Below are 24,482 nucleotides of genomic sequence, written 5' to 3' on the forward strand. Positions count from 1 at the left end.
ACTACGTGTGCATACGTCTGCTTGCTGCTCCCCCTGAACACTGAGCGATGCTCTCAGGCGATTTGCAGCGCAGCAAGACCCGGGGGTGCTGCTTCCCGGCCTCTCTCTCAGCCATTCTTTCTCTGGAGACTTTCTTAAGTTTTTAGCCGACTTAAAAAGTGCATTAGCCACGGAAGAAGGGAGCAAACGCAATACACACAGCTCTGTCTGCCCACCCTATCAGCCCCACCGGCATTCCCTGCAGAGGGCTGGTGACACGGCGGTGCCTGAAATCAACGAAGGACTCGAATTTCCTTTCATTGAATACGACTTCCATTCTTTGTTTTATTTCAAATTCCATTCAACGACACGACCGAAGAGCCCCACATTTCTGGGGTACCTGGATCTGAAGATTCTTCCCCAGCTTCTGCTTTTTTTCTTCTGGCGCCTTTGCGCAGCTAGGGGCTACAGCCGCTCTGTTGATTCTTCCTGAGCTCCCGTGGCGGCCCCATGAGTCCGTCTTAATATCGACCGCGCAATTCAGCAGCAGGAGCCGCGGAAACGGCAACAAGAGCAGCAACATGCTAAGGGAAACCATGCACTATGCATGCCGCCCTTACCAGCAGAGGGCGGCGTTGCTCAAGCATTTTCGCCTGTGTCTGGGCAACTATTGCGAGCAGCCTCGCAAACCGCAGCAGCAGCAGGTGAACCACCGTCAGCAGCAGCTCCGCGATGCTGTTTGGCACAGCTGCAGGCGGCTCTCCGCGTGCAGCTTCAGCACTACGTCTGCCTCCTCCTTCCAGCCCTCTCCTGCAGCAGCAGCTGCTGCGTCAGTATATGCAGGAGCAGCAGCACGCGAAGGAGTGGCTGAAGCAGAGCATGCTTCACCCAGTAGCGCCGCAGCCACTGCTGATCGGCCAGTAGCTCCAGGAGCTGACGCCTCTCCAGCTGCACCAGCCGCCGCCGAAGCAGCAGCAGCAGCTTCAGCAGCGGCGAAGACTGCAGCAGCAGGAGACGACCAGGGGCGGAAGGCGCGGCGGCCGTTTTACTTCGACTATCAAGCCACCACTCCAGTAGACCCGCGCGTCTTGGATGCAATGATGGTGTACAACATCGACTGCTTCGGGAATCCGCATTCTTCTTCGCATGCAGCGGGGTGGGAGGCGAAGAGGGAAGTGGAGAAAGCGAGGTTCGTTTGGGGGCATCTTTAGCTGCTGCATCGAGCAGCAGCAGCAGCGCGTGAGCCTGCTGCTGCGCCTGCGTGTCTGCTTGCTTTCCACGTGCATTGCGCTTCCTGCTGCTGCTGCTGCTGCAGGGAGTCGGTTGCTGCAGTGCTGGGCCTGCCGCCGTCGCGCAGCCGCGAAATAGTGTTTACTTCTGGGGCCACGGAGAGCAACAATTTGGCGACGAAGGGTTTGGTGCGGTTCTACGAGCAGCAGCAAGCCCACAAGCAGCACCTGCTGCAGCAGCAGGGGAAGCAGGAGCCGGGGAAGCCGCGGAAGAACCACATTATAACGACGCAAATAGAGCACAAGTGCGTGCTGCAGTGCTGCCGGCTGCTGCACCTGGAGTGGCAGCAGTCTGGGGGCGCCAGCGGGGCCGAAGTGACCTTCTTGCCAGTGTCAGCTGACGGGCTGGTTTCTGCTGCTGCTGTTGCTGCTGCGATCCGCCCCGAGACGCTGCTGGTGTCGGTGATCCACGTGAACAACGAAATCGGAGTTGTGCAGGACTTGCGGGAAATAGGACGCGTGTGCAGGGAAAAGGGGGTCTTCTTTCACACCGACGCTTCGCAGGGCTTCGGCAAAGTGCCTTTGAATGTCGACGAAATGAACATCGACTTGCTTTCCGTTTCCGGCCACAAGATCTACGGGCCCAAGGGCGTGGGGGCCCTCTTCGTGAGGGCCCGGAGGCCCAAGGTGCGGCTCGCCCCCATTATTGACGGCGGCGGACAAGAAAGAGGCTTGAGGAGTGGTGAGCGAGGGGCCCTTTTGCCCGCCTGCAGGGCCGCGCTGGCGAAATTCGCCGCAGACCCCGCAGGCCCAGCTAGCAGCTAGGCCCTGCGGCCAGAGACGCAGCCAGCAACGGCGGCGCTGCAGCAGCAAATGCTTAGATTCAGCGCAGAGGCTTGCATGAAGGCATGCGAACTAGTGCAAAGGGCACGAGTCTTGTGCAAAGGGCACACAAATTAGTGCAGACAGCACACAGAATAGTGCAGAAGGCACGCAAATTAGTGCAAATGGCACACAAAGTAATGCAAAGTGCACACAATAATGCAAAATGCACACAAACTACTGCGAAAGGCACACAAACTAGTGCAAAAAGCGCACGGACAGATGCAAGTGGCGTCGCCGAGACACATAAAAGGCAGGGCGAGCCTTGGGGAGGTGGAAAAGGATTAAAAGAGATCTTAAAGCTTCGAGTTGCTGCTGTGAGCCTGCGGTTGTGCAGGGACTTTGCCGACGCCGCTAATTGTGGGTCTGGGGAAGGCGGCTTCGCTGGCGCTGGAGTGCATGGACAGCGACAGGCGTCACGTGGAGCGCATGGCGCGTTTGCTGCTGCAGCGGCTGCAGCAGCAGCTACCGCACATCACCGTCAACGGCAGCCTGGACCATCGCTACTTGGGGAACTTGAACATTTCATTTTCGTTCGTAGAGGGAGAGAGCCTCCTCATGAGCATTGGAGATGTCGCCATGAGCTCAGGTCACAAACGCTAAACCCAATTCCCTGGCTCTTTAGCCTTCTAAGGTCGCAACTCTCAGGCTATAAGATTCAACAAAAAGCCCAAAACCCGACTCATGGAGCCGAAGCGGGTCGTTAAATGGCTTTGTGTACTGATAGCAACTTGTATGGAGGCTCCTGAAGGCGCCGATGTTCGCGTTTGACGGTTTAGGGTTTGTAGGCTTTTGGCTGTGCAGGAAGCGCATGCACGAGCGAGTCCCTTGAGCCTTCTTATGTTTTGAGGTCCCTTGGAGTGGGAGAGGAGACGGCGCACACATCTATACGCATTGGCCTCGGTAGGCGGGACGGGAATTCTGGGGAGCTACAGAGAAAGGGGAAATAGCTACAATGTAGAGGGGTTTGGGAAAGTGATGGAGGTTTGTTCAGCTGTTGCATAGTGCCATTTGCTTTTTCGCGGCTCTATTTTCATTTTGTTGGTGTGGAGCTCCCGACACCTGCTGCCTTTTCAGTACTAGGCCAGCGGCTTCTAGTGTTGCTGCTGCTACTTGTGCTACCGCTGTAGCTTATTCTGTTATTTCTGTGCTGCTGGTGTTACTGCTGCTGCCACTTGTGCTGCAGGCCGCTTTACGCGTGAAGAGGAGGTGCGCCACTGCGCTGATCGATTAGTGGCTGAAGTCCGCCGGCTGCGCGAAATGTCTCCCTTATATGATGCGGCCATGGAGGCGATGAGTGGGAAAACAGATGACAGTCCCAAGTTGGTTTGGACTTGAATTAAAGAGGCCTTGGAGGTCTTGGGTTCCTTGAGGGCCCTGGGGGTTCTGGGGTAAAGGGGGCCTCTCAGTTTAAGGGCTCCGAAGGTGTTGCCAAACGCATGCACAAGCTTGTTGAGTTGTTTTGGGGGGGCCCCGCTGCAGGGCAAAGGCGCTCCTGATGGGTTCCCCAGCATTTCTTCTTAGAGTAGGCCTTTCGGGCCAGTAGTTTTAAGTCTTTGGAACGTACGGATGTGCGTTTAGCGAAGACAAATAACAGTAGTTTGTCTGTTCTTTAGGAGGGGCGGCGGCTTTATGTGGAGGCAGCCAGCTGCACTCTTTCGTCATAATAACACAGCGCATGCGCACCTGCGTATATAAACTCTTTTAGCATAAACGCAATGTCTACGGAGAAACATTTTCTTCCCTAATTTCGCACCGCCACAAAGGTGCAGGTTACGGGGGTGGCTCACCCCATTTGTGCATGGGTGCAACACTTGAACATACAAACGCGCGTAAGATTAGACATGTACAAATGTGTGTAAGCGCATACGCACATATATAAAGGCGCGTGTAACGTGCGAATGAATGTGTGGAAGGTATACAATCGCTCGCACGTTACACGTGCCTTTGTAGACTACATGGTTGCCCGTTCTCCTTATGTACAGCTACAGAACAGGTAAACACCTCAGCGCTGCTTACCTATCTTTAGCAGAATGAATACGCGGGTACAATACGAGGCGACTGCAGTACAAAAGTATGCAGAATGGATGAGGACATTGAGGAACCCGCTGATGTATTAGATTAGTAGATGGTCTTGAGAACCACGCATGCATCAACCGGCTTCATTTCAATAAGACGCGCTTGTCGCTGCCGCCGTAAAATAGTAGGTAGCATGAACGCATGGTAGGCTTAGTGAGTACCCTGTAGAGCTAAGAAGACAGTTTCAGAAATAAGGTTGTGGACACGTGCATGCAAATGAATTTGCCACCAGAAGATTGAAAGTTGTTTGCAAAGTGGGCATTTCAGCTCGCAAGACGCTTCATGGCCCGTGGGAGTGAAAGTTTCTTTCACTTCTAAGGGGAAAGAGGGGGTGCAAGCTGCCTGTTTGACTTGCAGGGGTAGCGCCCCTTTTGCTGCACTGGCCCAGCGAGGAAGACCCCCTGTGTTCCTCACCATATGCACCTTTGGCTGCCTAAGGCTTTCCCTCATTCATCAACCTTTTACTGGCCTAGCGTGGCCGGCAGGGGCCCAAAAAAAAGACCCGTCTGGAGCCCCTGGCTAGTCTTCTTCAAGTACTGCTTCCCCGTTCCCCACAGTACCTTTAGTGCAGAAAGGAAGATGCAGGCGCCGCTCTATTCTAGGCAGCAGCGTCAGCCCGATTTATCGGCTACAGCGGGCTGTAGGCACTTCTATACCCTGTTAACTTCTTTAACAAATAGAGCCGCTCAGTAAGCCGCTCCAGCAGCAATTTCTGGGGCCCACGAGTGGCACTCTGCTGCACATATCAGGTAGTAAAATGGCCTGCAAATGGCTTGTGTAACCGCCGAGTAACTTCGGCCATCACAGTTGGTTCAACTTTACAGATACAGACACAGATACAGACACAGTAATGCCCATTGGTAACTCCAGATGGGGATATATGCCTCTTTGAAGATGAAGTGTAGCCGGCTAGGTGTACACATAAAACAATGTGAACAAATTTAAATTTACGTACTCCTTTTACTGGGGGACTGCAGCTCCAGAGCGACTCTGGAGAACTGCGATCCCTGGCCCATCGCCTTAGCTCATGAACCTCTGTGACTAAGGGCATTAAAGCCGCCACGAACCAGCAACGCCCTTACTGTCTTGTGCAGCAACCAGAAACAGCAGCAGCTGCTGCTGCTCCGGCAGCAGCTGGCAGCATTTGCTGCTCTGGGCTGCTTGGACGGGGAGCCTGCTGCGTACGCCGCGCATCGACACATGCAATTGTTCCTCTGTCTCCTATCTAAAAGTATAATAAAAAGTATAATGGAGCAGCTCAGTTGTGTTGCTGCTTGGCTTCCTGTGCTAGAAAGCTACAGCGGTCTGGGAATCGCTGCCGACGTCCCCCAGAGGACCGGGGCCCCCCAGTGGCCCCCGTTGACTGCAAGCGGAAATATTGAACCAGCTAAAGGACTAGCTAGTCTTTTGCACTTCATGCCATTTAATTTGTAATTATGGTTGTATTCGCGTTCCCGGCAAATCCCGCTTGTAGTGGACAGCTTGTCGCCGCTGCTGCAGAGGAAGACCAGGGAGTCGATTAGGGGGCCCCTGGGGGCCCCCTGGGCTGCTTGAAAAGAAACGCATCCAGTGCTGCGCTTGCTACTGCTGCGACTACTCAGTTGCTTCTGTAGGTCAGCAGCAACAGCGCGTGCACAGCTCACGGGATTGAGTTTGAAGTCCTCAGCAAGCGGGTTGCCTCCTCAAGAAGGTACCGGTGCAGCAGGAATCCAAACGCGCAGCAGCAGCAGCAGCGCTTGGTGCTGCTGCTGCTGCCGCTGGGCAGCGACAGGCCCGCTCTCGCCCAGTACTCAACCGTCCGCTCTTGTTGACAGCTCCTTCGCACACTCAGCTGCAACGGCTGTAGCAGCAGCAGCTGCTGCAGGAGCACCCGCAGCGCATGAAGCAAAGAGACCTTGCCGCTTCTGTCTGCATGAGACGGCAGAAGTGAAGAAAGCCAAAATAACTCTTACTTAAGCCTGCGATATGTCCAGCGACACACACGGCAGGAACTGCAACAGCTGCAGCAGCTACAGCAGCTGCAGCAGCAGCAGCTGCAGTTCCAGCAAGTGCTACAGCAGCTGCTGCAACAGCCGCGGCTGCAGAAGCCGCCGCTGTGCTACTTCCCGCGGAAACGGTGGCCCTTCACAATGCCTTTTGAGAACAAAACCCTTTCGAGCGCTACGGGGCTCGCCCTTAGCCTTTCTTCTGCTGCTGCAGCTGCTGCTGCTGCTGCTGCTGCTGCAACAAGGCAGTGGCGTGCTCGCGTATCGTTTGGCGCCTCCGCCATCATCCTCTCAGACTTTTCATGTTCATTCGCTCGACCTCTCCGGCGGTTTTGTAAGAACGCAGCAGATTCCAGCTAGCTCCGCTGCTCGTGCTGCTCCAGCCGCTCCTACTGCAGCAGCGCTGTCCGTCGGTCCTGCTACTGCTGCTGCTGCTGCTGCTCCTGCAGCAGCAACAGCCTATACTGCTGGAGGTCCTGTGCCGCCTTGGGCCGAGGATCGTATGCGTATCCGCCATGTACACGCGCTGGTAGAAAAAGTGGAGCAGCAACAGCAGCAGCAGCAACAGCAGCAGCAACAGCAGCAGCAGCAGCAGCTGTTACAGGCCGATGTCTGCGTGTGCGGGTGGGTGGTGTCTCTCCGTGAAGGCAGCGGAGGGTCTCTTATGTTTCTCGACGTGTCTGACGGCTCATGTGCTCAGCCTTTGCAGTGCCTAGTTCCAGCAGCAGCAGCAGACGCAGCAGCAGATGCAGCAGCAATGGCAGCAGTAGTTGAGGAAAAAGAAGGGCATGCAGCGCCGCGAGGGCGGAGACTTAGGAGAGGGGACTCCATCTGCGTGAGGGGCGATTTGGTCCTCGTCAAAGATAGAAGACACAAGGTCGAGCTGAGAGTCCCTCCCCACAGCAGCAACAGCAGCAGCAGCAGCAGCAACAGGAGCAACAGCAGCAGCAGCAGCAGCAGCACGGGTAGGCATGAGGAGCCTTTTCTATCTGTACAGACGTGGGAGCTTCATGGAGGAGACGATCGCCCCCTGTCCAGCTCTGCGCAAACCTCAGCAGTCCCGGCAGCAGCCCCAGCAGCAGCCTCAGCAGCAGCAGCAGCAGCAGCAGCCCCAGCAGCAGCAGCAGCAACCAGGACAGACGTGCTGCGCTACCCACTGCCAGTGCGGGGAGCCTCGCTGGAGTTCTGCAGGCAAAAAGGCATTGGCTTTAGAGCTCGACATCCACTTTTTGCTGCAGCTTCGCGCATTCGGGCTGAGACAGAAAAGTGCCTTCTGGACTTTCTCGACGTGCGCTAGAGAACTTGCCGCTGCTGCAGTGCTGCTGCTGTGCTGCTGCTGCAGTCACTCGTGCGGCTGCTGCTGCAAATGGTGCTCCTGCAATGCTGCTACTGCAGTGCTGCTGCTACAGTCGCTCCAGCGGCTTTTGCAATGCCACTCCTGCAGGTGCTGCTACAGCGGTGCCGTTGCTGCAGCACTGCTGCTGCAGTCACTGCTGTAGCGGTTGCAGTGCTGGTGCTGCAATCACTTCTGCAGCAGCTGCTGCACTTGCTGATCGCATGGCTTACCTAACTCTAGCTGCCCTTATTGTGCTGCAGGCTCAAGGGTTCCTGAGAGTGCGGACTCCCATCCTCACGGGTCTGGACTGTGAATCGTCGGGTGACACTTTCACTGTTTGTTCTCCTAGGGACGCTCCCCGCAGCAGCAGCAGCAGCAGCGACAGCAGCAGCAGCAGAAGCAGCAGCAGACTGCTGCTGGGAAAGCCCATGTTTCTCAGTGTTTCTGGCCAGCTCCCCCTCGAGGCTCTTTCCTGGGGCCTGGGAGATGTTTACTCTCTTTCGCCAGCCTTTAGAGCGGAAAATTCAAATGTGCGTTGGTGCTGCTGCTGCCGCTGGTTAAGTTTGCTGCTGCTTCGAGCCCGCACAAATGTCTTTTCTTCTGCTTGTAACTGCAGCCATAACCGCAGCCAGGTGTTGCTACTTGAGTGCCTTTTCCCTGTCTCACCGGCGCTTCTGTTGCTGCTGCTGCTGCTGCTGCCGCTGCAGACGCAGCGTCACTTGTGTGAATTCTGGATGTTGGAAGTTGAGGCTTCCTTTGCCAGCCGGCCGATGCTAATGCGGCTTGCTGAGAGTATCCTCCGTCATGCCTTGACCCACGTGCCTGCCGCATGCAAGCAGGACTTTGCTGTCCTTGCTGCCCACCGAAGAAGCAGCAACAGCGGCAGCAGCAGCAGCGGCGGCGGCAGCAGCAGCAAGGAGAATGCGCAGACGCACGATGCACACATGGACATTTTAGCGTCTGTCGTAAGCTTTGTGTAAAGGCGGCGCCAGCAGGAGTGGCAGCAGCAGAAGTAGCAGCAGAAGGCAGCAGCAGACGTAGCCTTAGTAGTTCATGCTGCTGTTGCTGCAGTGTTGGGCGCGCCAATGCATCCATGTGCGGTTTCTCCTCAGGCTTCTCAGCCTTTTGAAGTGATCACCTACTCTGAAGCCCTGCGTCGCCTTCAGGAGGAAGGTGTCTCACTTGAGTGGGGGAACGATTTGGGGGCTGATGAGGAGAAGCTGCTGCTGCAGCAGACGGCGCGCAACAACGGCAGCAGCAGAGGCCTTGTCATTGTAGACCATGCTCAGTCTCTCAAACCTTTTTACATGCGATTCAACTCTGCCGGTGACTCACCCGTGGATAGACAGAGAGACAAAAACAGCAGCAGCTGCAGCAACAACAGCAGCAGCAGCAATGGCAACACTGTGGCTTCTTTCGACATTTTACTGCCCAGCGTCGGGGAGGTAGTAGGAGGATCTCTGCGAGAAGAAAGGCTGCATCTTCTTGAAAAGTAATCGTGACTTTTCCACCTGTTCTCTCCCCTATTTGTGCGGTTTTATCGTTTGTGAGGCTCACTGATTACTGCGTTTTGAGCCTGTCACAGTATGGGCAGTAGTGAGCCCCACTGTCTCACTGTCCGCTATTTGTTCGTGCCTCTTCCTCTGTCTGTGGCACGTCATGTCTCGCCGTTGCTGCTACTTTGCTGGAATTCTCCCCTCACCGCCTACCCACGCAGATGCTTCCTGCACAGGGGCGGCTGCTGAGTTGTCTGTTCCTAGACAAGCAGCGCCTCTGTACGCATTGCTGCTGTTCCTACTGCTGCTGCTGTTGCTGCAGAGCCATGCGGGAGAAGGGCGTGTCCACTGAAACGTACGGTTTCTACCGCGACCTCCGCCTCTATGGCTCTCACCCCCGAGGGGGCTTTGGGCTTGGGCTGGACCGGCTTCTGCTTCTCCTCACAGGGCTCTCCAACGTCAGAGACACAATTCCTTTTCCGCGGGCACCCCGATATGCTCCCTTATAGGAGAGTATGCAGACAAATATACTCAGCTTGCAAGCAACTGTATAGACACGCCAAAAGCGATTGACGCAGTCTCTCCCCAGCCGTTGCCGCAGTGGTTGCTGCGGCTGCTGACTGTTTTTTGCAAAGCTGCAGTGCCTTCTTGGCACTTAAGCGCTCGCCACAGGCTCAAGTGAACCTTTTAGTGTTTTCCAACATCATCTCCTATTTTTTTCATTTTTCGCACTTTTGCAGCCGCTCCTCTACCACAGAAGCTTCTCCCTGAAGAAAAGTCGACACTATCTGTACCTAGCTGCTGATAGTTGCACCTTGTTGCAGGTAGCTGCAACTGTGGAAAAGCGCTCGCTGCAGCTAGCTGCGACTGTGGAAGGGCACTCAGACACGACTTGGAGCCGTGCTAAAGGGCTTGAGTAGCTGTAGCTGAGGGGGGCAGCCGTTGCCACATTTGTTCCTAGCTGCGGCAAGCGCAGTTAGTTGCAGTTTCTATCTCCAGCAGCGGCGTAACAGAAAGAGCCGCAGCGGCAGCAGCAGTCAGGGCTTGGCAGGAACAGGGAGGTCTTTTGGCACAAAGGCACTCGAGGCAATGCGCCCTGATGTGCGTGGTCTTGTAGCCTCAGTTAATGTTCGCCTTCTCCGCATACGTCATAGCTCGTCGATTTCCTATTCTTCACTGCTTGTGTGCAATTTTTATCTGCCTCTGCAGGCCGTGGACTGCTACATAGACGGAATGTGCTTAGACATGTCGCTATTAACGTTAAACAAAACTGGAAAGCCTTACAGGGAGTCGTATTCACGACAAAAGCAAGAAAAGATGCGTCAGCCGGGAGTCGAACCCGGGTCACCTGCTTGGAAGGCAGGAATCCTAACCGTTGGACTACTAACGCGCCGGGTTCTGGCTGTTGTCGCCGTCTGCAATACCTAAATTGGGAACCTCGCATCAATGCAGTGAAAATTAACTTAAAAAAATACGCAGATTATTTGATAATGTCCAGGAAATGCTAAAAATAGAGTTTTCTTCCCTATTGAGAGGAAGACAGCCCTTGAGGGGGTCCCGCGGTCGGTGCGCTACTGAGGAGCTGGAGGCATCGAAACGTTCTGCTTCTTGCATCACTTGACTGGAAAAATTTGGCTCTTCAGCTTTTGCCCTTGCATTTTATGCGCTGAAGAATAAATGCTTATTTAACACAAGCTGGCACTAATACTTGTTGATACACAACTCTGCCTCGCCGTGTGCGCAACAGAGTATATTAGCAGGCATGCTGGCAGTCTCGTAGGGCTCCAGTTGCTGGTGCTTTTAGAGGGGCCCTCAGGTGCTTTAAATGTGTCTCACGACATATGAGTAGCTTAGTGAAATAAGTGGAGCTGAATATAAGCCCCGAGGGGAGGTCGATCAAACTGCAGCCGCACCTGCTGGCGAGGTGGAGGCTCTAAGTTGGTTGTAACACCATGGAGTAAACTAGCGATACTGCACCTATAGATTAGCAGCAACAGACAAACAGCGAGCACTGGCACAACTGTCGCTTGGCTGCCCGCAGCAAATCTAAAGTAGTCAGCACCTGGGGTTAGTTAGTTCTGCTGGCCGCAGAGGACAGTTTCGCTGAGGTTTCTGGCATTGGGCTCTAGCTGGAACTGTGAATCTCTTTACCTGATTCCTAGCCACCACGATGCCTCTGGATCCTCGGCTTGAGGGCCTCTTTCGACGCCAGGTCAGCGCTGCCGCTGTTAAAGACCAGAGACGGAAACACGAGGACGAGACTAAGAAGCGTGCTATTGTTTCTGCTTCCAACTATGGAGAGTTCAAAGCCCTCGTAGACGGCTGTCACCTGAGGCCTCTTGCTAGAGACGACTTCAGCAAACAGGCAGAGAGGCAGCTCAACCCGCATGCTGCTAGAGTGACTACTCTTGACTTAGCACCTGGAGCTTCCGATCCAGACAGCAGCAACAGCAAAGCCACTGATGAGAATGCACAGATACGCAATCAAGCGCAACTAAGCAGACAGTGGCAGGCGCGCGACAAGGACCCAGATGGACAGTGCAGGTGCCTTTCATTCCGCGAGGCATTCCCCTTTTACTTAGTTACTTGATACACTGATAGAAAAACCAGCGAGGTGATGTGTAGAAGCAAAAGCAATCTGTACGCGTGTCGAGGTTTGTGCACAGTTGGCTGCTTGAGCAGCCACAGGAAGGGCTGCAACGCATCTTTTCCGTCGACATCGACCCTCAGCTCCTGCTGCAGCTTCTAAAGGCCCTTGCTTCTCACCTCTCCACCCTTGCAGCATCTCGTTGCAACAGCTGCTGCTGTTGCTGCCAAACCCGCCAGGCAGCACCACCAGCGAAAACTGAAGCAAAGGCTCCTAATGGAGTGGACGCTTCCGCTTTTTGTTGCAGAATTGCATATCGCGTTTATCTGACTGCAGGTTTTCTCACTTTCTTGTCTCAGCTGAATGCAACAGCTAAGGGGGCCAGGCTACTCCTGCAGCAGGAGCTGCAACAAGTGACCTCATCGTTTGAACAATCTCTTGCCGCTCTCCACTCACCAGTGGTTCCTCCCACGGCTGCTAAAGCACCAAATGCAGCGGTAGACGACTCCACCGAAACAGTGGCAAGTGAAAAGTGTGCTTGCTGCTGCGGCCGCCAACTGGCGGAAACGAAAGAAGATACGACAGCGAATGCAGCAACTGGTGAGGCAGCAGGTAGCTCCAACCAGGGAAGTACCACAGTTGCAGAGTGCTGTCAGACCCAGCAGGCTGTGAAAGCACTGCTGCAAACACTGGGGGCCCCAGAGCTGCGTCGGTGACGCAAGGCGCCAACTTTGTATGAGTTGCGAGACAAATAAAGGAATACATTGTACTTTCTCTATTTGCTTGTCCACCAACTGCACTAACACTGCAAAACGAGCGAGCCTCGTTACATACGCTACCGAGCTAACTAGTAGAGGCAGTTTCAATCAAGAGTATTCAGGCGATTTCCTTTGCCGCTATACGGCGAAGCTTTGTGACTTGAGATGAAACAATTAGTGTCTGATGCTGCTGCTACTCGTTACTCCCTGGGCGCTGCCCATGCGACAAAAGCTACTGAAGCAATTGCAGACAGCAGTGTCTACAACTGCCAGAAAAAAAGAAAAGGTGGAAATTGAAAAGAAAACGCGTAAAACCGATAGAGCCGGAAATAAACAGAATTGAAAGAGCAAGTTCTTAAGCCAAACAGTAAAGCCAACTGCTTCGCGCTTGTTACAAAACAAACGAGCGTGCGATGCTTTTCACCTGCCACCCCTAGCTTGAACCAGTGTAAAATGCCCATAGATGCCCCGAAACACACAGGAATTTTACGGGGCTCTGAAGGCCATTGAAAGCTTTCAGGGGCTGCTGGTGCGTTTCTAACAAGCTCCGCTTCGCCATTTACAAATGAATACTTCTTGAAGGGCTATGACCTGTCTCTCCTAAACCAAACACCTAGGCAGGCTACGAGGACTCCAGAAAACCTCAGTAAAAGCCTGCAGGGGACTAAAACATCGACACGGCGGGATAGATGTCGACGAAAAACAGTGAAAAACTAGCCAGCGTAGGCAACTACCTGACCGTCTACGCAGGTAGCTGGCTAGCTGAGGTATAACCTGAGTAGGATTTCATACAGCCAGCCTTGTTGTGGTGCCCGAGGAGTGTCCGATGATGCACAATTTACTAATGCCGATAAAAATGCCTGTTTCGACAACGCCAACAACCTGAAGGACGTAAAAGCGCAAAAAGCTCGGAGTAAGCAAAGAACAAGCAAGATAGCGTGTATGTGCACCATCTGCAGTGAGCGTACGCCAAACACAGCTTGTTGTCCCGAGATGGAATTTATACGCTGGTGCTTATTATCACGCACGCGTGGGCAGCAACACTCAAAAGGACGGTCACACTCAAGGTCTTGCACGAATCAGGGTCATACTGCAAAGCTACTGTGGGTGCTGTTGCAGCAACCGCAGCAACGACGAGCCACCAGGACAAACCGCTGCAAGAACATATATAAGGAAGACAAAAGCCTAAGCGGCACGAAATACAAGGTCACAATCACTCCAAAGAGGTTACCACAATGTAAAGCAGACGATCCAGAGATTGCTGCAAAACTTGGATTTAGGGGTTAAAGCAAAGGACTGGGGATTTACGTTGATGAGTCTGTCGTGCATCTTTTGTGGATCAGGGATAGGTCTTTTAAAGAACAAATCAAGACAGAAGTTTCCGTTGTCTGAGACAAACAACTCCTCCTTGTTTTCATGATGCCTGAACACCGCTGACACGCCTAGCCCTTCTGCTGCTTTCTCTGCAGTCTCTTCCTCTGCCTCTAAGACCTCTCCACCCAGGACGGAAACAACGGCGGAAAGCACGGCCTGCCGCGTCGCCTGCGCTCCAAATTGCACGACTTCTAGTGCAACTGCTCCCGTCGTCCCGAAGGAGTCCGGCTGCACGACTTTGCCTTCGTCGGCCACCTGAAGAAGCAACAGCATTAGAAATAAGCATGCAGCTCACCACAAGCCTTAAGCATGAAAACGTTACAGAAGCAGCACTAAAGCGATCTTCCGGAGAAAGGAAGGCAGAGGAAACTGTCTAACAGATAAGTATTACTAAATGCCGAACAGACAAGTCGTGCGGGAGCGTCTGTGCAGGCAGCCGCAACGTATTTTTCGTGAGCTTGTGCGCATTCATATAAAGGACGTTCCTAGACCCACGCAAATAAACGCTTTGGAGTTCACTTCAACAATCTTCTCCCGCAGCAAAGCGCCACCCCGACCCTTTATCAGCACCAGCCTGTGCCACCAAAAACAGAGCGTGCAGCAGCAGGAACAAAACAGAAAAACGCAACCGCGGAATTCCATGCTCGCTCCCCTTCAAAAAATGTTCACGTCGGTGCTGGACCTCAAGCTTGTTGCGATGCAGCCCTAGCTAGGCCCCTACACCCCTCAGTGTACATGAGTTTTAGTCCTTACTGTGAGCCATTCTTCAGCACTTCGTCGGCGCCGTCAATGGTCACGTCCAGAGGCAAGCTAATTTCGTCGAGGGACATTACATTGATGCCAAGGGATTCTGCCTGCAGGGTCACAACACAATGAAATGCAAGTGTCTTGTTCAGCAACAGCGCGGCACTCTATACAAGCCGCGCCGCCTGCTACTGCTGGCAGACGGACATGAAATTATGAGCGTTTTCATGTGCTGAGAGGAGGTGGTGTCGCTCTGCTTGCTGTTGGGTCTCACGAGCTTGCGAGTCGCCTCACTAGTGGATGCGCAGCTGATGTCTGTGAGCTCCCCCTGTCGGATTCTCTCTGCCAAACGTTCCACTGCAAACGAAGCCGTTGAGCCTGTTCCAAGGCCTACTTTCATTCCAGACTTGATGCATGTGTTCACCGCCTCACTGGCCTGAAGTTGCGAGCATGCAGCGGCAGGCGCGTCGTCAAGGGCTTGAGGGTGATTCCCCAGTGGGCGGCTTAAATTTTAATCTATGCATAAATTGATGAAAGACGAACGATATGACGATGAGTAATGCGATGGAAACGATAGAAGAGGAATGGCTTCTGTGCCACGAAATCATTGAAATCCAAGATAGGGAGGCCCACAGCAGGGCATGCAGGCGTGGAACCATGGGAGAAAAATTCCAGATAAACAGTAGTACGTAGAAATGCTAGAAAATTAAGTCACATAAGTAGACTTTTCTCAATGAGAATGTCTGAGAGCCAACAATGGAGCCCAGAGCATCGGCATCTCAATCATGTGTATCTAGATAAAGGCAGGACTGCGGGAAACTTCCGCCTACTATGATCACCAAAAGTGGAAGAAGTGTGTTTAATCTTACGGCAATCCTCTTTGATTCATCACTTGGATTCATGATTTTCCTCTCTCGTTCAACGTTCAGTCACCGGAAATCGAGTGAGTAACGGAACGTTGATGAACAGCTCGGGGAACTCCTGGTCAGTCCCTTAGGCGAAAAGTTGTCAAATAAGTGCAGAAAATTCAAAGCAGATTTTTCAATGAGCATAAATTATCACCTCTACATGACATTGAACAGAATGCAGCCGTCAGGGGCCCCGCTGCCCAGCCTGCTGCGGTCTTGCATGGGCGGTTGAATTAAATGGCATCGCCTTCCGCTGCAGCCCTCACTGCCGTACCCCCCAGCAAACAGATATTGTACGTTATTTAATACGAAGAAGATTGGCACTTCTGACTCTTCTAAGTCATGCAAGGGGCGCAGATTGAGCACAAACGCTCGCCGACCCCAACACCCCCTTAGTCGGCACTGGCACCTGACGAAGGGCCTCACAATCTTAGCGCCCCTGCTTACGTGGTCTTCGTTGGAAAAGTGAAGGACGCAGACAGTGCTAGAGTGGCGGCCTGATGGCATATCTACTGTTACTTCTGCCTACCCCCTTCCCTTTGTGCAATGCACGCGGAGGGTAGCCCGTTCAGCTGGCAGCAGCAGCAGAAGCAACCGTGGCAGTGGAGTCAGCGGCAAGCTGAGCAGCGCTCTTGGCATGCAACAGGGGAGCAGCAAGAGCAACGTCCCATAGACACTTCACAGCAGACACAGGGCCCAGGACAGTCTCGCTGGCAGCAACGGTGCATGTACACTGGAGAGGACGGCTACCAGCAGCTACAAAAGGACCCATCACAACAGTACTTCCACCAACTAGGCAACGAGACGCCGCAGTGGCAGCAGCAGCGTCTTCAGCAGCAGCAGCTGCTGCTGCAGCAGCAGTGGCAGTCTGAATGCGACGACCGCCAGGAGGCCCAACTGCCGCCGCCCAAACCATGGGAGCCCTTGAACCAGGCACGGCGTCGGCAATGGCAACAGGACCTACAGCAGCAGCAGCAGTCGCAGCTGCTGCTGCAGCAGCAGGGGCATGAGCAGCAGCAGCCCAACAGCGGACCGTCAGAACCATCAGGGTCCCCCAGCAGCTCCTCACCATACCCGCAGCAGCCACCTCAACTTCAGGAGCAACAGAGAATTCAGAGCTTGTCGCGATGGGGGCCAATGACGCAAGCCTCGGAGTGGCAGCAGCAGCAGCAACAGCAGCAACAACAGCAGCAGCAGTGGAGGGAGCAGACCCAGTCTGAAAGCGACGACCGCCAGGAGCCCCAACTGCTTCCGCCAAAGCCATGGGAGCCCTCAAATCAGGCACGGCGTCGGCAGTGGCAACGGGGGCTGCAGCAGCAGCAGCAGCAACAACGACAACAATCGCAGCAGCAGCACGACGATAGGCTGAAGTACGGCGCACTTGAGGGAGACCAAGCAACTCCAGCAACACCTGTGCCGCGGACAAAGCGAGTATGGGGTTTGTCCAGAGCAGCAGTAGCAGCAACAAGATCTCCAGCAGCAGCTAGCAGCAACTGGAATCCTAGAGCGTGGCCCTCCACAGACCCGCATGCAGGAGACCCTGGAGGCGACAGCAGCAACGCCAGCAAGAGCAGCAGTTGCAAGCGAGAGGAGCTGTCCTTCGAAGGAATAAAGGCAGCAACTGCTGCAGCAGCAGTTGCTGCAGCAGTGCTGCAGTCAGCAGCGCGACAGCAGCCCTCCGTGCTGATGCCGCCAGCAGCAGAGCCAGACCTCCCCGGCCCTGCAGGCCGCTTGCTGCGGCGGCGACAGCAGCAGGAGAAGGGGAAAAGAATTAGGTGGGTTTTTTTGCAGAGTTTTTCCACCTTTGTCTCAGTTTGCTCATCCCCTCAAGCTTTAAGCTCTTATTTCTTGCTGCTGCGCTGCTGGGCTTGAGCACTGTTCAACTAAAAGAGACGCAATTTGGTTAAGAGTGTAGGAACTAGGATCAGTGCTTGTGCTGACTGTGCAGAGGATTAGCAGGGGACTCCCCGTTTGCCCTTGAGAAGGGCCACATTCGGTCTGCTGACAGCTCCCAGTCGTTATCGACTGCTGCTGCTGCCGTTGCTGCTGCTGCTGCTGCACCGGGGTTCACATCCTGCCCAGGCTGCTGGGGTGGTGCCTGGCTAGGGCTACGCCACTGCGACACAGCAGCAGCAGCTGCAGCAGTAACAACAATGAACGGGTGGACTGATGAAGCAAATGAGCAAAGAGCACCTCTGCAGCACTCTGCTTCCTGGGTTCGCGCGGTTCTCTTCCTAGGCTTCCCATTCGACGGTAACATTTTTCTCTTACTGCTGCTGTTGCTGCTGCTGCAGTTGTGATGCGGCTTCAACTACTCCCGAATTCGAACTTCAGCTTTCTCCACACATGGCTCTTACAGAGTTGAGCATACGTATAATTAGGCCTTGCTTGGGTGTATCTACACTGCGGCTGCAGCATTTCACTTAGGCTTAACTCCGTCTCCCTCTCCCTGTCCTCGCATGTAAGGTTCTCAGTAGCAAACACAAAACGAACCTGAAAGAGAAATATGAGTAATCGGTCAGTCTTTAGGTCTGCCTCGATATGGCGAAATTGTCCGCCGCTCCTGAGTTTTACTGCTGCTGGGAGTTGCTGCTGCCGTACTTTACCGCTGCAGTAGGTCTCTGCTGTTGCTGCTGCTGTTTCTTGCTGCAGCATGTCTTTTCTTGTGGAATCAAATGTTTCCGCTGTGCTGCGCTACTGCGACTCGCCAGTGACGAAGGTGAGGGCAAGATGCATCAACTGCCGAGGACAAGTCTCCTTAAAATTACCGACGGGACGAAAATCGCTTGGGCTAGAAACTGCAGCTGCTGCCGTCGTTGCTGCTGCAGGTGCCGCACTTGCTTTTGTTTTTGAAGTACGCAATAATGGGCGACGATGAAGGCACGCTGACGGACCGGTTGCTGGTTGCCGCTGTAAGTGGGATCCAGCTTTAACGAGCTGTTCAAGCATTTCTACTCTCCCTTGAGTTAACAGGAAATGTCCTTTCCGGCCTATCGAACTGGCAAACATTTCGCAGACCTATACAGACACGCGAAAATTGTTACACCTACGTGCATCCGTTTAGACTTGAGGAAGAAGATATGCGTAATGTATTCGAAGACCAGTTGTAATTGGCTCTACATGATGTAGCTCTGTAAGCAGCGAAAATCTGCGCATAATGCTTGTGAATATAACTGGCAACTATCTGCCTATCTGTTTTTCATATGCAGTGACTGCGGCACACAACACAGAATCTTATTCTCGTCAGGTGCAACACATGCAGGCAAACGGCAGCCAAAAAATGCATGAATCTACTTCGGAATTGTCTATTTATGTACAGTTTCCATATACTACTTGGCAAATGTCCCCCTTAAATGTTTTCATTCATCTTTTTGATGCTCGCCTCTAGTATTTCTCTGGCTTTGCATGCCCTCTATCCTTGGGTCTCCTGCTCGCTACTCCGTCTTTCTGTCGTCTGTCTTCTATCTGTCTTCTTGATGTGCATGAATTTCTTGTTTTCTTTTTGCACCTCTTGCCTATCCGCTTGTGCCTCACCTCGCGCCAGCCTTTGCATGCTTATTTGTATGTTGTTTGCCATCTGTTCCTTTTGAAGGACCCGACGGGCGAAGTGGTGTGCTCTGTCCATTCCTCCGTCTCTGAGACGTTCCATTTGTGTCCCGGAAGCACTGTCATCCTACAAGAGGTCTGCAGCCAGTCACTCCGTCGTGTTGCTACGAAGCTGCTGCTGCTACCCCTGCTTTGGTTGCTGTCTTCCTGGCCAGTGTAGAGGCCCGTCTGCGAATGACACACGATTCAAGCATTCGCCTGCGTGCAGTTCTGTATATTTCGGGTATACATTATTACATATTGTGTGTTTGTACTTAGCCTACGGTGTACTACGCGGCATTCAAGCTGCCTTACGTCCTCATCACCCAGCGCTCTCTCGTGAGGGTAAAATAAGCACCCACCTCCTCATCTCTCTTTGTGTCAAATTCCGTGCTCTTTCCTTCGATTTTTGACTAATTAGCCCTCCTGCCGAGTTTGGTTTGTTCTGGACCTGCAGCCCCCAATATTTTCATTTCTACCGTTCCTGCTCCCTCCATAATCATCCTTGGATTGTATCGATCTTGCTGTTTGCGCCTCTTGCCATGTCTGCTTGTTGATGGTGGCCTCTTCGCTTGTGCATTCTTTTAGTTCTGTTGTCCATTAAAATGGTGTGGCTCCTAATTATTTTAATTACGTCCCTTCTCCCGTCCCCTTAATATTTGCCTTTATTCTTGATATTGCCGTTGCTGTTATTCCCTCTGCTTATTTTCTGTCCATTTTACAGGCATTTCCCCCGAGCTTTATAGACGACGGGCTCCGGCAGCAAGCTGATGAGGCTCGCGAGGAGTGGGAGTACAGAGTGAGCCCTTACCTCGCATCCCAGCTCCATGCTAAGCTGCCCATCTAGGCTGCTACCTAAATAGCTCTCAGGCCCAGTCTTTTTCTTTTATTGACTGAATGATATTTTGCGTTCGCCATTGCTGCTGCAGTGGCGTGGAGTCCACGGCGAAATCACAGGAGAGCCCGAAGGGAATGCATTCAGGTCCCAGCCACTGGAGTCTTCCCAGTTAGCCAACTAATTACTGGTGAGCTGGATACCTTGCTGTACCATCTCGCTAGCGTACTTGACTAAACAGAAGGGTACCTGGCTAGCCGTTTTCCCAGCTAGCGATCTATCTGGGAAGACGGTTTCATAGAAGCCTGAGAGCCCCGGAAAGGCGCACCCTTGCCTTCCGCGTCTGTTTCCCTTGTTAAACCATGGACTGTGAAAGATGAAGCCTCTAATAAGCGCAGTCAAAAGCATTTAATCCCGTACAGTTCGACTATTTAGAGGCTCAAGCAGGAAACATCAGACAGCCTCAAAACTGCAGATAGCAGCTGACAAGAAAGAAACTTCCGCACTGGCTGCCAGCTCTACTATGCTAGCCAGCCACCTTTCTAGCAAAAAATTAGCTATACTTGGGGCCTCGCTCCAAGGATAGGGCCCGCCTTCTCGTGTATTGCGCGGAGCAGTGGCTCTGCGAGCGCCTGGCGGTAATGCACATCTGCCCCGTCCAACTCTTCAAGGAACACCTGCTGGTGGTAGGGCAACGACTGTTGCTGTTGTTCTAACTTCTGCTTGTTTTCGTTGTTTTCTTGAAAAAACTGCTCATCAACGGACGCGGCAAAGGGGGGCTGCCTCCAAAGAAGAGCCAAAGAGTCGATCGCCACCTGCGACTCAGCAATGCGCCAGATAAGACACCACGGAACTGCTTCTACAGCTGCAGCTACTGCTGAATCTGCTGCCCGCAAAAGCAGTTAGCTTTGCGTGCGCCCTCGGCAAGGAAAGATGGCTTATGTCGCAATGTGTGGAGAACGCAATTTCTCGCTTTTCTCCAACACCAGCAGTAGGAACGACAGCAGCAGCATCACTTGCCTCTAAATTGTCCGTGTCTGCGTCCCACGCCGAAGCAGCAGGTCGTCGCGGCAGCAGCTGCTGCCGCCTGGCTACTGCCAGCAGAAAGTGCCTCCCCGAGAGAGACCAACTTTTTGAAAATTTATACGCCCGAGACAAGAAACCTGACACACAAATTTTCCACAGAGGGGCCTGTTACCTATCACTTCAGCAATTGTGAAAAGAATAAACCACAGATACAGCACAAGTAATTTAGAGCAAGACGTAACATCACCCGCAGACACATTTCCGAAGGCGTTCGAGGAGTTTCCACTCAATTTGCTACTGCGCGCTGGATCTCAACGCCCCAGTGAGCTTCTTCAAAGCGCAAAGGCTGCCACTGGTGATGCTGCCACCGATACAGTTGCTGATGCGACCAGTGCAGCCGCGATCTGCGTTGCTTCTCCTGATGAATCTGCTGTTACCGTGGCTGGTTGTTCTGCTGCAGTTGCTGCAGATGCCTTCTGTTGCCACTGGGGCCGCGTGTACACTTACGCGTGAAATTCTCCCTATGAAGTTCCTGCAGCGCTGTTACTAGGCCTTGGGCGTCCTCGCTCACAGGCGGAGGTGTCATCTGCGTCAGCAAACATAGTAGCACTGCTGCTCGGCTCTTTCAGAAGATGTTGCCGCGACATTGGTGGGGTGTTTGCGTCAGCAAACATAGTAGCATTCCCGCTGGGCTCCTTCAGAAGATGTAGCAGCGACTTTGGGGGCTACAGCAACATAAGTATCAAAAGCTGCAGCAGCATCACCTCAAGCATTTCCGCAAAGGCACGAACGTCAGCTGCAAGACGGCCAGACCGCACAGGCGAGGCCATGGACAGGAAATCCCGCATGGATCTCTCGTGCTGCTGCCGCTGCAGCAGCTGGTGCTGTTGTTGTTGCTGCTGCTCCCACTCAGCTGCTGTGAAATCATTTGTTCCCTCTATGCCTTGAGTCTGCTGCTGCTGCTGCTCTAGCAGGGAGTTGCAGTAGTGCTCTGGTGGCTGCTGCACCAGGTCTTCCTGCTGTTCAGTGACGAACTGTAAGTCCACCAAAAACTGCAAGAACGGCTGCAAAGCAGCAGCAGCAGCAGCAGCAGGACAGACACAATGCGAGCAAGCATAAGGGCATTCTGTCAAGTAAAGAAAATTTGTCGTATGTGCATAAAGCACTTCCTGCTGCGCTACATGAGACCTGCTGCTGGTGCAAGCGTGCCAAAGTGGCAGCAAATGCAGCCACAGCAGCAGCGTAAAGAAGCAGCAGCAGCCCTTGCTGCTGCCGAAGCCAATCGGGAATCTTTAAGAAAAGTGTTACCTTCCGTGTTTGAATTGCAAGCTTCCGCATCTTCGCAGCTGCATTCGCTGCTTCTGCTGCTGCTGCTGGCCCCACTAGCGTTTCAACTGGGACGCGAAGACCCAGCAAGGCATGCAGCTGCTGCCATTCTGTGAGGACGAAAGCGCTGTGTGTTTCTAGTGAAGCCTTTTTCCGCCTGTGCATTCCCTGCACCTGCTGCAGCAGGCCACGCCCGCCTTGGCGCTCTACCTCCTCCTGCTGCAGCAACAGCAGCTGCTGCTGCTCTTGCAAAGCTTCAAACTGCTCCCGTGCCCGCTGCTCTTGCTGCCGCGCCAGCAGAGCCAGTCGCGGCACGACTCGAGTGGCAGTGAAAGAACACCTGAGGTAAGTACACACTATGCAGTACTTGGTCCTCAGCAGCAAACGCGCAGCAGCAAGTGCAGCAGCAGCAGCAGTAGCAGCAGCAGCAGCAGCAGCAGCAGCGGACACAGTGTCGTGAGCCGCACCAAACACCGTCATATATGGCTCGGTCATGCGCTTGAGCAGCAGCATTAACCGCTTCTTGCTGCTCTGGGTGCAGCAGCAAAGCCTTCTGCTGCTGCAGCAGCTCGGGCAGTTGCTCTCGGTGCTGCTGCACAAACCGAAAGGCCAGTCTTGTGCGCATTTCCGTCAGCTTTCTATTTCGCTTCGGCTGCTTCTTCAGGGGCACTCGCATTTGCTGCAGGTGAGTGGGAAGTCTTTGTTCGAGCTGGTGCTGCTGCAGCTGCGGGGGCACTGGGGTGTACAGACACCTGTTCTTCTGCTGCAGCGCCACGCGCAGCTCATACTGCTGCTGCCGCATGCGCTGCAGCTGCCGCGTCCCAGGGGCCCTTGACTTCGGCTTGCTGGATGCCATTTGCTGCAGCAGAGCGCTGCTGCTGAAGCTTGTGGGGTTCTTGCTGCTGGGGCTTGTCCGCCCATGAAGCTGCTGCAAAGGCAAGAAGGAGTGCAGAAAGCCAGCTGAAGGGGCCTCAACTGCCGCTGTTGCTGCTGCTGCTGCTGCTGCTGTTGCTGCTGGCTTTGTTTGCCGTGCTGCACTTGATGCTGCTGCTGGTGCTGCTGTCAACTGCCAAGTTGGCTGCAGCGGAGCGTGCACCCCAGACATCCAGGCAGCGGCCCTATTCGGCAGCAGCAGCAAAAGCAGCAGCAGCGGAAGCAGCAGCAGATGCTGAACTGGATTCTCCCGTGCCATTTCAGTGGCTGGGGCCACCCACCCACAACAAGCAGCAGCAGCAGCAGCTACAGCTGCGGCTGCAGAGCCTCCGTGGAGTGCGTGTGCTCTTTTAAGGGCTCATCCTCAGACTGCTGCAGCAGTAGCTGCATCGGCAAAATCGGCGGCGAGTGCTGCTGCTTCTGCTGCTAGCCTGTCGGCTTAGTCCGCTACTGCTTAGCAGCTGCTGCGGTCCCTTCTGCTCGGCAGCAGCTGCAGCAGCAACCCCTGGCAGCAGCTGCAGCAGCAACCCCTGGTTCCGCGCAGCAAGACACGACAGGGGTTGTCTCGGCCTCACGGCCTCCACGGATGTTGCTGCTTCAGCTGCTGCAGTTCTAGTGGCCGTTGGTGTCCCAGTTGCGGTTAGTGCATTGATTTCTGCTGCACAGTTGTTGCTGCCATAGTGCTGCTGCTGGTGGTAAGTGAAACTACCCAACTGGCTGTTCGGCGCTGTTTTCCTGGGCCCGCTCCCTCAGTGTTGACGCTTGGCTAGTGTGTAGTTGTTGAATTTCCTGTAAGGACTGCAGCCGACGGGCAGAGCTGCTGCTGCAGAGGCTGCTGCTGCTGCATGCGGGTTGCCGCCACAGCCTGCATGCAGCACAATCGGTTTTTGCTGGAAGCGAAGCTTCAGAGCAGCAGAATACAGAGCAACAGCAGAACTTTGAGGCTTTAAGGACTTGCGTTGAAATTAATCGATTTTTTCTGTGCGGCTCCCGGCTATTGTTTGGTGTCTGTGCTGCAGCAGCTCAGCCGCCACTGCTCTCCCCTTCAAGTCCTTGAACTGCAAAAGCTGTTCTGCTTTGTCGATCGCTTCCCACTATACAGCAAAAGAATCTCTTTATTTGTTCCTTTTTGCGGCAAAAGGCTGAAAGATCCCGAGATAGGGCCTTCTGCTGCAGCTGCTGTATCCAGTGTTGCTCTCGCTGAGGCGTGGCCTCCCCAGATTGGCTTTCCCTAGGGCCCTAGTCGCCTTCCTTAAGAAAAAATAAAGTACTAAGGGCCATTTTCAGCAACAAAGGCCACTGCAGCAGCGGCAGCAACAACGCCAGAGCAGCAAAAGCGACAGCAGCAGCACCAGCAGTACAACAGCTGCTGCAGCGACTTCAGCAGCAGCGAGAACAGCACGAGGAGCTGCCCGCCGTG

General features: G+C 53.9%; 6 protein-coding genes across 6 annotated transcripts; 4 read left to right on the top strand and 2 right to left on the bottom strand.

The window, feature by feature from the left end:
* Nucleotides 1–575: 575 nt before the first annotated feature.
* On the top strand, nt 576–3,428 carry ENH_00069610 (cysteine desulfurase, putative; the record flags this gene model as incomplete). The annotated part of the gene is made up of 5 exons (XM_013577452.1): nt 576–1,168; nt 1,295–1,950; nt 2,428–2,679; nt 2,895–2,993; nt 3,277–3,428. The coding sequence occupies 5 exons, from the start codon at nt 576–578 to the stop codon at nt 3,426–3,428; spliced, it is 1,752 nt and encodes a 583-aa protein (XP_013432906.1).
* Nucleotides 3,429–6,656: 3,228 nt separating this feature from the next.
* ENH_00069620 (hypothetical protein, conserved) lies at nt 6,657–9,495 on the top strand (the record flags this gene model as incomplete). Its single annotated transcript, XM_013577453.1, has 5 exons — nt 6,657–7,442; nt 7,751–8,020; nt 8,198–8,455; nt 8,603–8,982; nt 9,309–9,495. 5 exons carry the CDS (start codon nt 6,657–6,659, stop codon nt 9,493–9,495), a joined length of 1,881 nt encoding a protein of 626 aa, XP_013432907.1.
* A 1,661-nt stretch (nt 9,496–11,156) lies between these two features.
* ENH_00069630 (hypothetical protein, conserved) lies at nt 11,157–12,289 on the top strand (the record flags this gene model as incomplete). The annotated part of the gene is made up of 2 exons (XM_013577454.1): nt 11,157–11,530; nt 11,653–12,289. The coding sequence occupies 2 exons, from the start codon at nt 11,157–11,159 to the stop codon at nt 12,287–12,289; spliced, it is 1,011 nt and encodes a 336-aa protein (XP_013432908.1).
* Nucleotides 12,290–13,117: 828 nt separating this feature from the next.
* ENH_00069640 (ribose 5-phosphate isomerase, putative) lies at nt 13,118–14,849 on the bottom strand (the record flags this gene model as incomplete). The annotated part of the gene is made up of 5 exons (XM_013577455.1): nt 13,118–13,213; nt 13,640–13,960; nt 14,201–14,279; nt 14,459–14,559; nt 14,724–14,849. 5 exons carry the CDS (start codon nt 14,847–14,849, stop codon nt 13,118–13,120), a joined length of 723 nt encoding a protein of 240 aa, XP_013432909.1.
* A 1,054-nt stretch (nt 14,850–15,903) lies between these two features.
* Nucleotides 15,904–19,789, top strand: ENH_00069650 (hypothetical protein, conserved; the record flags this gene model as incomplete). The annotated part of the gene is made up of 8 exons (XM_013577456.1): nt 15,904–17,132; nt 17,306–17,610; nt 17,773–17,818; nt 18,010–18,076; nt 18,186–18,269; nt 18,950–19,039; nt 19,222–19,287; nt 19,667–19,789. 8 exons carry the CDS (start codon nt 15,904–15,906, stop codon nt 19,787–19,789), a joined length of 2,010 nt encoding a protein of 669 aa, XP_013432910.1.
* Nucleotides 19,790–20,334: 545 nt separating this feature from the next.
* ENH_00069660 (hypothetical protein, conserved) lies at nt 20,335–23,321 on the bottom strand (the record flags this gene model as incomplete). Its single annotated transcript, XM_013577457.1, has 6 exons — nt 20,335–20,592; nt 20,780–20,940; nt 21,311–21,389; nt 21,568–21,867; nt 22,112–22,469; nt 22,597–23,321. 6 exons carry the CDS (start codon nt 23,319–23,321, stop codon nt 20,335–20,337), a joined length of 1,881 nt encoding a protein of 626 aa, XP_013432911.1.
* Between the last annotated feature and the right edge of the window lie 1,161 nt (nt 23,322–24,482).

The sequence above is a fragment of the Eimeria necatrix genome, genomic scaffold (assembly GCF_000499385.1).
Source record: "Eimeria necatrix Houghton genomic scaffold, Enh_scaff66, whole genome shotgun sequence".
In the NCBI taxonomy this organism is placed as follows: Eukaryota; Apicomplexa; class Conoidasida; order Eucoccidiorida; family Eimeriidae; genus Eimeria; species Eimeria necatrix.